The sequence below is a fragment of the Nicotiana attenuata genome, chromosome 7 (assembly GCF_001879085.1).
Source record: "Nicotiana attenuata strain UT chromosome 7, NIATTr2, whole genome shotgun sequence".
Taxonomy (NCBI): Eukaryota; Viridiplantae; Streptophyta; class Magnoliopsida; order Solanales; family Solanaceae; genus Nicotiana; species Nicotiana attenuata.
In genome coordinates this window covers 47,855,842-47,868,794 of record NC_031995.1, presented here as the reverse complement: position 1 = coordinate 47,868,794, position 12,953 = coordinate 47,855,842, and the positions used below count along the sequence as shown (strand labels likewise).

Sequence of the window (12,953 nt, the reverse complement as noted above, 5' to 3'; positions counted from 1 at the left end):
AATCTTGCTCATCATCCATGATGCTTGCTTCAGTTGGACTTCCCATATGTTCCTGCCTTTGATGTAGTAACTGTGCATCCATTGAATTCAAAGTTTGTTCTTCTCTTTGCATAGGTTCCAATATTATTTACATATAGCTGATTTGTTCCACAGTGTGATGCTCATAATATTGAAACCCCCTGCTGATTTGGACAGACATACTTTTTCCCATGCCAGTAATGCTTTCTTGGAGATATTGCCCTCCCCTGTCCACAAAAAACTTCTGCATATTGCCTCAATTAGTTTAGTGATCTTCTTTGAGAGCACAAAGATTTGTGCCCAGTAAGTTTGAGTAGAGAACAGTACACTTTTGATCAATTGACTTCCAGCATAAGATAGGAATTTGGCTGTCCATGAGGTTATTCTGCCGACTATTTTATCAATTAACGGCTAGCATTGAACTGCTGATATTCTCTTAGAACTTAGGAGAGCTCCTAGGTATCTAACTGGCAGTTCTCCTTTTTTGATTCCCAGAAATTGCAGAATAGCTTCTTGGGCATCTTGTGATACCCCTCAAAAAAAGATTGAGCTTTTATTCTTGTTAATCACCAATCCTGAAGCTTTTGAGAATTCCATGAAGCAGTTATAAAGTAGCTTGATTGATCATATGTCACCCTTGCAAAAAAAGTAAAAGGTCATCTGCAAAACCAAGTTGCAAAATTTGCAACTTTTCACACTTGGATGATAATTGAAGTCTGAAATCTGGTTCAAAGTCTTTAGGTTCCTTGTCAAATATTCCATTGCCAGCACAAATAAAAATGGAGATAATGGATCCCCTTGCCTCAGCCCCTTCCTAGCTTCAAATGGTTGTGTCAATGAACCATTAACCAATACTAAATATGTGACACTTTGCATACATGTCATGATCATCTCACAAACTGTTCTGGAAAGCCAATGCATTCAGCACCTGCTCCATAAAAGCTCATTCAATAGAGAGAGCTATATTGAATTTAACATAAAAGCTCCATATTAGTCAAGCTTTTCAAAACATGGAGAGAGCTAATATAATACCAGCAAACCAATCTGAATTTAACATAACATAACATATTGCTACCTATAAATACTATCCACAATCCAAAAAATTTATTTTTCTATTCCTAATTTTTTTCTTTCTTTTTTTGACAAGCATTCTCTATGACTACTAGTAATTAGGATTAATGTCAGTACTATAATTTTCAATTTTCATGTGACTATCTCGACAAGAATAAAACAAAGCATGATACCCCAAACAAAGTCTTCAATCCCAAAATTGGTATAAATCCAAAGTTGAAATTCTGGAGATCAGATCAACAGAATGTAGAAGTTTCTTTTTTTTTTTTTTTTTTTTGGGTGGGGGTGGGGTAGGGGTGGGGGGTGGGTCATCAATCATCATGCGATAGAACTATAGTAATTAAGGAAAGGATCATATATTGGAGCATCAATTGATGGTAGCTCTTCATATCGAATAAGAGCAATATTCTTACCGCAATAAAAAAGCCACTCAAATTGTAAAAGTGGGATGCCCCATACATGTATCGAAACAATTCTCAAATTTTTCCTGAATTGAATATATGTAAATACAAAAAAATTGTTTAAAAAATAAATAATCATGTTCAAGATTCTAAACCATCACTGATTCGATGCTCCAAAATCTTCATTCTTTCTAGGACGAAGTTATAATTAATTAATCCCTAAATTACGTAACCATCAACTATTAGAAATTCTCCCATTTTCTCATCAGAATCTTATAGTTTGCGTTTCAAGTCATCTCTCTCTCGAATCTCAAAGTGTTTCCAAGTCCTACTGTACTAATAATTCTTCTTGACTCATGTCTCCTGCCTTGCCTATATATATATATATATATATATATATATATATACAGCTTTATATTAAACGTAAAAACACACACACCATCTCAATCTGTAACGCATCTCAAAATTCTTCATCATGCCTAGGGTTCCCTTCAGCAGCTTTAATCTCCTTCTTGATCTCAGGTTAGAGATCAAACTACCTTTCCAACCACGCCATTTTTATTTTTTTGAACGTTTATTCTCACAAGAACATGTGAACACTATTACTCCCTCTTTTCCCGTTTGTGTAACATTGCTTACTTTTTAGTCCGTTCAGAAAGTACGATAGATTTATAAAAAATGGCAGTCTGGTGCACAAAATATCATGTATAAACTCAGGGTCCGGGAAAGGGCCGCACCCTTTGGGGTATGATATAGACAGTCTACCTTAATGCAAGCATTAATAGCTGCTTCTACGCCTTGAACCAGTGATTTATAAGTCACACAGAGATAACTTTACCAATTCTCCAAGGCTCCCCTTCCAATGAATGACAGATTTACATATTTTGAAAATAATTTAACATTAAATTTCTCAATTTATAAGCTATAGCCGTATAAATATCTTGACATATTTAAAATCACAAGTTTCAAAAATCTCTTTAAAAATGAGTTTGTGGAAACTCAAACATGAATGGAACAGTGGAGTAATTAGCTATTTTTTGTGGGTGCAGGAGAGGATACACAGTAGCAGCAGAGACTGTAAAAGGGCGGCCTGTTGCTTCCAATATTAGGAAGGTGGCCGAGTCGTCGTCTTCTTCTTCTTCTTCAAACAATATTGAGAAAAGTAATATTGAGAAAAGTGTAGGGAAGGAGATATTTTGGATGAGAGATCCCAAGACTGGAAACTGGATCCCAGAAACACATTTCAATGACGGCGATGCGACGGAGCTACGACAGAAGTTTCTATCCACCAACAGAAAATTCACAATGCCAAAGGCATAGCTCAGCCTCCATATATATATATATATTCTAAGGTTTCTCCTAATATATGTTGTATTTATAGCCTTAGCTTTCGGCCTCCAACTTTGCTTGAAATAATAGAAAATAAAAGTTTGTCGATTATTATGAGAGTTAGTTTTGTTATTTGGATGTTTCAATTCATGTATTACTAATGCTCCGAATTGTTATTTCACATATTATCCCATATGTGTATCAGGATTGAACACAACTAGAAGTGAATGAGGTGCGAGAAAACATGGCTTTTGCTACTTTTACTCTATCTAATCTGAGCCTGTACACCTTATTCCGCACTATTCTTATACAACCTACCAAACGACCCCTAGTGATTAAATCAAAAACAGATTGTTGCCTCAGCTGAACTTCTGTTTACTGAGGTTCTGATTGCAATCCGTCTATTGACAAACAACAGATCTGGTAGTCAACTTATTAGCAATGCCAAAACTCCTGAAGCAACAGGTCAGATTGCTAATTTGGATAGGAGCCTTCACTTCTGTATGTTTAAATTTCTTCACCTTCAGCCAACTCAATCAGATATATTTGTATATCTATTGATTATGAGTTCAATACTCTGTTAGTGAATTGTATGAGTGGTGATCAGTCTTAACATGGTCATGCTGATTTTATTTACTTTCTCTCCCTCGCTCCCCTTTCTTGAGTGTTTATCAGCTTTGGCCAGGGCCGAACGGTTTTCTCCAAAAGGCCTCACACCATTAAGAGTATCCAACTCCTTATAAGCAGAACATTTTTTTTCCAGCTTTCTAAGTGGGATTTTGTTCACGCACCCAACAACAGGCACTCGCCATTAGCATAAAATGGAACTTGGACTTGAAATTCACTCTATTCTATTAACTAGTGAGAGAAGAAACAGGATATAGAGTCACAAGCATTGGGTTGGATTGGTAAAATAAATTTCCACTTGTAAATCTTACTTCTTGTTGTTACAATTGGACCATGAAATGAAGGTCCTTGTTCTTTTCTTGTGGTTAAACACATTATCTGAGCAAGTAAGCTTGGAAACTCCATTACTCTGCAGGGTTGAATTGATCAGCAGCATCAGCCATATGAAAGCAACATCTTTCGAGAAGCTCTATAATTTCTCTGTCTCTGGATATTTAAGTCACACATCACGTAACAAATCAGTTGTCCATTATACGAACGTAGAAGCAAAATAACAAGAATACAACTAAAAGGATAGAAAGATAGAGATTTCTTAGAGAATCAACTAAGAAAATTGAAAGAGCATTTGAATATAAACAAATACTCAATCAGTTTAGACTTAATTGAACCAAAACCCTCAAGGGGAATCAATCCATGTTCACATTAATAAGTAATCAACCAACATAGGAATTATCCTAAACACTCACAATGAGTTTTCATTCTTAATATCAAAATAAGCTTAGTCTAAAACGAGAGCCTTAAGGGCTATTTATACTACGGAACTAAGTATTACAAGTATAGTCACCAAATGTAATGTAGTATTTAATTGTTGGCCAAATTGCACATGTAATCGTCTCGTTATGAAAGTAGCCTTCAAATAGAATCCACGGTGCTCGATGGTTATCTAGATTGTATCGTTCCAAAAATGAAATATTCACCATTCATCAGTCAGTATTAAGTCTATTATCATTACTTACCTCGAACGATAAGAAAAACTTGGGAATTGCTGGCTGAAACGAGGACCTTCATCATATCCTTCACAGGTGATCTCTCCATTCTCATCTTTATAACAAACTATCCCCTTAGACCGATCTTCGAATACCTATACATATCAGAGCATATTGAGGGAAAATATATATAACAAAAAAGAAAGAAAAAGACCGATACGTTACAGATTAGTATGGCATGGAGTAAAACCTTAAGCTTGATGTTGGAAGCTGATCTGGTACCAAGATGATTAAAAGTAGTTGTGATTGTATTATTGTTGATTGAGATTTTGCTATTGCTTGCATGCACAAAGAGTCTGTGGGAAGGCTTTTCCCTTTCGGACGAAGATGAATTCAGAATAAGTGTAGGAGCTGAAAGAAAGTATCTAACAGCCATTGATTCTAAATTAGGAAATGCACTACTGCAGTGGAGCTTCAGAAAAACTCTGGCCCAAATAATAAGTTGTATAGAAAATATTGAGCTAAATATGGTTCTGGGATTGGGTTCAGCTTATCTTTTAACTGTTGATGTTGGTGATGACTGATCATCTGGTCAGCTGATAGCACTATTTTTCTGTTTGATTAGTTTGCATGTGGGTCTCTCAATAATACAATTGATATGGATATATGGTATATAACCTCTCATTCGCCACATTTTTCTAACTAGGAAGAAAACAAAAATTAGTTTTAAAGTCTCTCAATAATGCAATTGTTTGAATACTGCATGTGTTGAGTTAAAGTGGAAAGTACAAAACCCAAGTGTCTCTAATTATACATCAGCTATGAATGTTAGATCAGGCTTCTTCGTTGTTCCTTTTACATCCATTATCAAGTAGAAGGGGTGTACATAGGTCGGGTTGGTTCGGATTTTACAATTACCAAACCAAACCAATTGTGTCGGGTTATTAAATTTAAAGACCAAACCTAACCAATAAAACTCGGGTTTTTCAATCTCGGGTCTTCGGGTTATTCGGGTTTTTTCGGGGGTTTTTTCCAGTAAAATCTTCGTAAAATAAAACATATAACTTGTGCTCAAAATATTTCTTTAATCCTAGTAAGATATAACTATATAAAGTATTTTCCAAGAAAATAATACAAAATATGAGATGTGTCATGGCATTATCCTAAATATTCAACAATAAAGACAATAAAATTATGTAATATAAATATTGCTAATTAAAAAGCCAAAATAAAAATAAACATAATCTAAAAGTACTAAGTCATGCTAAAATAAGTAGACTAATAAGGGAGTATTAATTACATGATTAAACGCTAAAGAATAAATAAAAATAGGTTATGCATTTTTATCTAAATTATTGCAAAACCAAAAATAGATATTCAATACATTCCCGTTCGTAGTATTGAATTGAATGTCTTTTGTTAGCATTAGTATTTATTTGATTTTGGTTTGGGCTTTTGTTAGCATTATTTAATTTACTAATTTTAATGGCTATAAAACTTATTGGAACATTCAAAAGTTTTAAGTCGAACATTGAAATAATACCTTAAAAGATATAATTATGAATTTTTTTTAAGAAATATTTATAAATTACATCACAATATGTATATTTATATATTAAATATATCTAAAAAATTTCGGTTTGACTTTCTTTAGTTAAAATCAAACCAAACCAATTATGGTCGAGTTCTTTTTTTCCAACACCAAACCAAATCAAACCAAACCATAGTCGAGTTTTTTTTCTCGGTTTGACTCGGATTATCGGCAACGGTTTGTCGGTTTTCTTTGTACACCCCCATCTAGTAGTAGTCTCTGGATTTTTCTTTTGTAACAATCTGTTAATGAACTGAATCCACTATTTTAGGTTTTTAGATATGATATAATTGTGATGATTTGAGAAGTTGCTGCATTAGTTACATGATAAATGTATTGCACAAATCACATTTATATTTCCACTGCACGTCTGGGCTTGGGATAAATTAACAGGCTACAGTTTTAGCTGAAGCTTATACGCTTCAACTACTGAGGAAGGGCGAATCCGAACCAGAAAATGAGAAACAATCCCCAAAATTTGGGACATTACAGTCCTGACAATTCGACTATTAAGTAGAGCCCAAACAAAAACATCCGCAGCCAAGAACCAACCGGCAGTGCTTATTCAAAATTTTCTATTATTAGGATCCGTTAGGAGGTAGTCCCGATTCCTTAACCGCGAAATTCACTCATGAACTTTTCATGGAATTTTGTAAGACGAGATACAATAGCTGGTATCTTCTCTTCTTGTGGTAATATTGTGCACCTAAAATGCCAGGTTCCAGGAACCTACACAGAAGCAAAAACCAGTAGTGTAAGAGAGAGACCAACATGTACAAGATAATCAGAAATGCTTGCTTTTTCTCTGGCGACATTTTACCATTCAAGTGAAAAGTTCATGCAAATTTTTTGAAAATGGTCGGAAACTATTACCAAAGGATATCAATATTAATAATGGCATTGACAAGATGGCAAAGCTACAAATGTAACAATTACCTGACGAAATCCAGAGCCTGGAACAACAACGATTCCAGTGGCATTAAGGAGGCGTTTAGCATAAAAGGCGTCTGGTGCAGTTTTAGCTGCTTCTGCTGCTTTTATTGCTTTGTCGGGCAAGTTAATACGCGGAAAGAGATACATAGCCCCTTCTGCTCTATTGCATGTCACTCCTTCCAAACTATTTAATGCATCTTCTAGTGTCTGACGGTATTGTTAAAAGAGATGAGGGAAAAAAAATATGAGAAATGGAATATTTAACAAGTTGACAGATATAAACTCAAAAAATGAAGCTAAAATATGAAGTCTACTGAAGTAAATTTTCAGAAATCATTTTTTGCTTGCTATATTAAGCAGTTCTTATCAGAAACAGCCTCTCTACTCCGGAGGAGTAGGGATAAGGTCTGCGTACACACTAACCTCCCCAGACCTCACTTGTGGGATTCCACTGGGTTGTTGTTGTTGTTATATTAAGCAGTTCTTATGTTCAGGTTCAGTTTCTCCTACTTCAAATGAACAAACTAATTATAATAGCATCAACGGCCCTATATGCCAGTTTTCACTAACCTTTGCACGTCTTGCCAAGGACGAGAGTATTCCTTCTTTCTCCGCAGAAAAAGACACGTATGATTCATCTCCCACCTGCATGTACCCATGCTCTCTTTAGCCTTTTCCTCAGGGAATATGCAAGGCAAACACATTATTGGGAAATAGCAATACAAACCTTTGGGGGACTCATGATGAGGCTTGCAAGTATCTGACCAGAGATATTGGAACACAGATTGACAGACGCCACTTTGTATATCTGTTCCCTCACTTCAGGGCTAAAACCAGTGACCTCCATGTAACCTCCTCGCTTTCCACACTCTCCATAGAATCCTAAAGCCGCCAAGGTAAACGAAAAATAAGAACAAAATTTATTTGAATAAGAAGCCCTATCCCCCTTCTTAAACCACCCGGACCCACCACCCAAAGAAATGACAAAGGAAAGGGAAATATGTACCTTTTGACACGGACTGGAAAGACACTAAAGAGATATCCTTTTCACCATATCCCATTGAGCGGGAAACTTTCTTAAATGAGTGGAATTTCTTGTCAGGCACGTAAACATTTTCTTGATAGACCTGTATTAGTTCCATAAATTATGAAAGAGAATTACAACGTTGAAGTTCAATACAACCCCAGATTGCTCAGAAAGTCAAAATTTGATAGTGAAACATCAATAAACAAGTTCAGAGTCAACAAGCTGCTGAGGAAGCAAAAGACTTGTCATATCAAGCATAGAAGAATTTTAGAGGATAATTAACTCACTTCATCAGCCAGAAGGACAAGGCCTTCCCTCTTGCAGAATTCTACAATTTCCCGTTGGTTGGCCTCACCAAGAACCTATAGTTACGCATAGGAAAATATTCATACCACATCAAATGGTTAAATAGGGCTTATTTCTATTTTTTTCTTTTTTATCCTTTATCTTCCCTTTTTTTCTTTTTTTCTTTTTTATTTTGGGGGAGCGAAAGATATCATATACTATTGCAACAGCATCTTGTCAAAGATGTTTATTATGTTCCTATTTCAGAAGAAAAATCATAAATGAGCCTTCCAAAATCTATTATAAGACTACCTGCCCAGTAGGGTTGCCTGGATTGATCACAACCAAAGCCCTAACATCAATACCCTTGGATTTTGCGGTTTTCAGCTGTTGCTCAAGTTCTGAGATCTCAAGCCCCCATCCTGTTTGTTCATCAAGATAATAAGGAACCTACAAAACCAGATGATATGCAAATTTAAGAACTTCTCAAAGGTCAAGAATCAAATAAAGGGTCTTTAAAGAATAAGTTGATCAGATTAATGCATGCACTAGTGGTACTTTCAAGAAAAGCTCTCATAAGAGCAGTCAAACATGGCATTTAGTAACATTTGTATAGACATCAATCTTCAGTTTTATTTCAGCAACAGTACGTACAAGAGTTCCACCATGGAGGGCAATTGAAGCAGAGTAAAGAGGATACTGGGGAATGGGACAGAGAATTCCATCATTCTCTGACCTGATGAGCAGCTGCATCATCATGTGAACCTGAATAAAAGAGAAGAACCAGCATTACCAACTACGTGATATTTGCTACAAGCTACTTTCCGAAAAGATATTAAAATAAAAAGGATATAAATAAAATTTACCGCTGGGCTTGCACCATCAGTCAAGAAAAGATCATTTGGATCCACAGGGTAGCCATCACGAGCTTCAATACCAGAAGCAATTGTATCGCGCAATCCTTTGATACCCTGTATTTAGGGAACACAATAAAAAGTTATAAATTTATTAAACCTACATAACCCTCTGCAAAACTGGAATAATCTCGAGAAGATACTCACCTGACTGTGGCTGTATGCACCAGTTGCTCTCCCAGGAATTTGGTCAAGGATCTGGAAAGCTCGTTCTATGGCATCCGCACTACAAAAGCGAAGAAAGAATGAAAAAAAGCAGTTGCAATTTCTCAAAGTTTACAACCATTTTGAAATTTCAAATTGAAGAGAACTCCTCTTCCAAACAATGATTGCACGGCATAAACCAATATTCCACAGACCAAAAAATTGTGTCAAGCTATTGCTGAACTGGAAGGAGAGTTAAAGTTGATGAAGAATTCTTCTTCACACTCTTTATCAAAAGAAACCAGGGTTTTAAAAAGTGAAGTCGTAAGACAAGAAATTTTGTTTCTCGTTGAGTCAGATTTCTATGCTTTGCCATTTTCAATATTTTATAAATACAATAATATATGGATTTCAAACAATATCTTTAGGACTTGCAAAAAAGTATAAAAAGCACATAGTGAATAAAAGAACTCAAAAACTATGACCTTTTCCAATGAAAATAAAAACAAGACAGATCAAATAAGTTGTAGGTTTGAAGTTGAATCCTTAAACCAAAGGTGACTATGAAAAGACGCAAACACGGAATTCCAATTTAGAATGCATCTAAAGAAGGAACACTTAGTTCAAATAGATCTTGGGAGCAACATAAGGAATTAGCACTGACACCTCTCCAAGCCTTTCTTTTATCTACCTCAAGTAAATAGTTCTCAATAATATTTCGGTGTATATTGGTAGCTCATATTCAATGACAGCTCATTTTTTTCCTCACTTGAATAGACTTCAAAAACAAAAACTTTTTCGTATGAGTTGGACATTTCGAATAAGAATTAAAAAAACAGTCATCCGAATGTTGAATTAACTCCTGCTTATTATTCACTGAACAACAATATAGAAGGACAGCTGCCGACTCATGTCAAATTGTCAATAGCAGGATATATAATCATATCATCTTCCAAGTGTACAGGGAATAGACTACTGACATGAAAATTTGCTGGTGACAGTCATGTTACAGAAGTCAGTTATATATGGATATCAAGTGCATATTTTATTCCATTCAACTAAAAGATGCAGAGGCCGAAAAATTTCATACCTGAACAGACCTTGTGTTTCACTTTTGTCCAAAATGGCTGGATGGTCGCACAATGCAAGGACCTAACATAAAAAGTTAACCTTAGAAATTGCCGGATGATTCTATAAATAATGAAACTATATGACTAATTTATGCCCACCTCTCTAAAGAAAGTGATAGGCTGCTGAGCCAGTGATTGAGGATTTCCAATATTGCAGTATAAGATCTGCACGTAATCAGAGGAACGATGACAGAATAAATTAGAAACTCAAAAAAGTTCTAGGTGGTGCCTACTTCAGGTCATCAACTTATAACCGATGTAGAGCTTTGTAAGAATAGTTCTATTGAAGATCTATTCCCGAGACTGGCATCAATTACATAAATGGAAATGAAGTATTTATAAAGCATGGATCGTTAAAGCAAAAGGGGAAAGAAGAAAACCAAGTTTACAAGAGTGAATACCTCATCGAAGGGATGAGAACCTGGATTCTCCTTGATTTCTTCCTGCAATTTCTGCATCATAAAGAAAAATTAAACAGGCCCCTCTGAACACATACAAGTTCTTCAAAATTATGAAATTCAGCAGATCCAATTAATAATAGCTCAATCAACAGAAGTCTCAAACATAGATTCCATATCCAGTTTACAGGAATCAACAAACAAAAGCCATAGCCAAGTAAACCAAGTAAAAAGACTACCTGAGCAAGTGTGACAATCTCTCCACGGACAGCATACTCACAGTTTAAAACCTGAACCGAACAAAATAGACCATAAAATTAGTCAAGTAATGTAAATTCAAGACAAAAACTCGAAATACGGTCTTTGGGAAAACTGGTGAAAACCGCAGCATTTAAGTCGATGTAGAAAGCGTCAAATCAGATGATGAATGCAACAATGTATCAATTAGCTCTCCAATAAAGACTCAGTACTCTCTATTGATTTTCGCATCAACACTTACCAATTCCAAAGAATGAAGACTCAAAAGATCCGATTTTTGGCAACACATTAAATTAGAATAGAACTAGTACAATTTCTTTTTGAAAAAGGTACAAATTTAACCAACATTTGACCGTTAAAAAAAACTAATCTAACGCAATGATGGAGAGAACAGTTGGGTCGGCTATATAAATCCTCAATATCCATTTCTCCATTTAAACTTGTTCCGTTACCACACATATAGCCACGAAAAACACTCAACAAATACTATAGTAGGTCGGTAAAAACCCATAATGAGCAATAGTATAATTTATTTATTACCAATAGTGAGGAGGCAAATCCAATGAACAGATAAAATTCGGTGAAACAGTATAAAAGACTACATCTTTTAGATGCAATAAGGCCGGAAAAAAAATTAAAATTAAAATTAAGATTACCTTGGGGTTAAGGGTGTCTCGAGTGACAGGTGTGGACGAATAATCGGAACCCATTGAATCAGGAGAAGAAGGCTGAAGAGTGGACAAGAAACGAAACGCAGCAAGTAATGAGGAAGTAAGAGGAGGAGGAGAACAAATAGAAGAAGTAGTTCTAGTTCTGGTTACAATAATGGAGATGAGATTTCTGGCTCTGTGGGTTACGAATCTCCGCATTGTGAAATCTGGTAACGATTATAAAGAAGAATGAGGAAAGAGGGCAAGGGTTAGAGTGGTCAAGATTGAAAAAGCAAGTGCGTTTGACTTGCTGCCCACGTCTCAAAGAAGACAATTCCAATTTGCTGTTTCCATCGAGTTAGGCTTATGCCAATTTTTTTACTTGGTCACTGTAACCAATTTAAAGATTCATATTTCCTAAAATGTAGAGTAAGCTGTTTTAGGTTTCGGCTGTTTCTAATAGGCCAAATACATATACAAACCCATTCAATTTAGCATTATTTTTTATTTTGGTACTTTATCTCTATCTTGTTTCATTTTGGCCCTCCAATTCTATTTTATGTGTTCCTTTTTTGCCTTTCAACTTTATTTCTTATATTTCACTTTAACACAAAAGCTAAAACCAGTGCAAAAAATATAGCGCGCGTGTATACTCAAATCTGAGGTGTAATAAATATTCAATTAAATGTTGCCACCTGATTTCTTCATATATGTCAAACGGGTCAATACTAAAACATCTGAACCCAACCATATTTTTGTGAGTTTATTTCATCCAAACGGGCTAGGTATGAAATTGACAGATGAAAGCTTTGGAACTTAGAGAATGAAGATGGGGCAACAGTGGATGAAAAAATACGGTCGGGTTCAGGTATTTCAGTATTGACCCGTTTGATATGATGAAAAAATTAGGTGGCAACATTTAATTGGATATTTATTACACCTCAGATTTGTGTATACACACGCGCTATATTTTTTGCACTGGTTTCAGCTTTTGTGTTAAAGTGGAATATAAGAAATAGAGTTGGAGGGCCAAAATGGAACATATAAAATAGAGTTGGAGGGCCAAAATGGAATAAAGTAGAGATAAAGTACCAAAATGAAAAATGGTGCCAAGTTGAATGGGCTGTATATGTATTTGGCCTTTCTAATAATAAGATGAAAAAAGATTTGGTTTTTTTTTGGGTGGGGGGG

The 12,953-nt window shown here is 35.4% G+C and overlaps 3 protein-coding genes across 3 annotated transcripts; 1 reads left to right on the top strand and 2 right to left on the bottom strand.

Moving 5' to 3' along the window:
* On the top strand, positions 1,901-2,938 carry LOC109229051 (protein SENESCENCE-ASSOCIATED GENE 21, mitochondrial-like). Its single transcript, XM_019394358.1, has 2 exons — positions 1,901-2,012; positions 2,540-2,938. The coding sequence occupies exons 1-2, from the start codon at positions 1,966-1,968 to the stop codon at positions 2,808-2,810; spliced, it is 318 nt and encodes a 105-aa protein (XP_019249903.1). The 5' UTR covers positions 1,901-1,965; the 3' UTR covers positions 2,811-2,938.
* LOC109229050 lies at positions 3,648-5,036 on the bottom strand. The gene is made up of 3 exons (XM_019394357.1): positions 4,683-5,036; positions 4,463-4,587; positions 3,648-3,932 (listed from the first exon to the last, which is right to left on the bottom strand). Exons 1-3 carry the CDS (start codon positions 4,866-4,868, stop codon positions 3,851-3,853), a joined length of 393 nt encoding a protein of 130 aa, XP_019249902.1. The 5' UTR covers positions 4,869-5,036; the 3' UTR covers positions 3,648-3,850.
* Positions 6,311-12,148, bottom strand: LOC109229049 (alanine aminotransferase 2-like). The gene is made up of 15 exons (XM_019394356.1): positions 11,769-12,148; positions 11,094-11,144; positions 10,858-10,908; positions 10,556-10,621; positions 10,417-10,478; positions 9,330-9,408; positions 9,135-9,239; positions 8,923-9,033; positions 8,581-8,718; positions 8,271-8,345; positions 7,963-8,083; positions 7,684-7,838; positions 7,527-7,601; positions 6,960-7,163; positions 6,311-6,752 (listed from the first exon to the last, which is right to left on the bottom strand). The coding sequence occupies exons 1-15, from the start codon at positions 11,979-11,981 to the stop codon at positions 6,636-6,638; spliced, it is 1,623 nt and encodes a 540-aa protein (XP_019249901.1). The 5' UTR covers positions 11,982-12,148; the 3' UTR covers positions 6,311-6,635.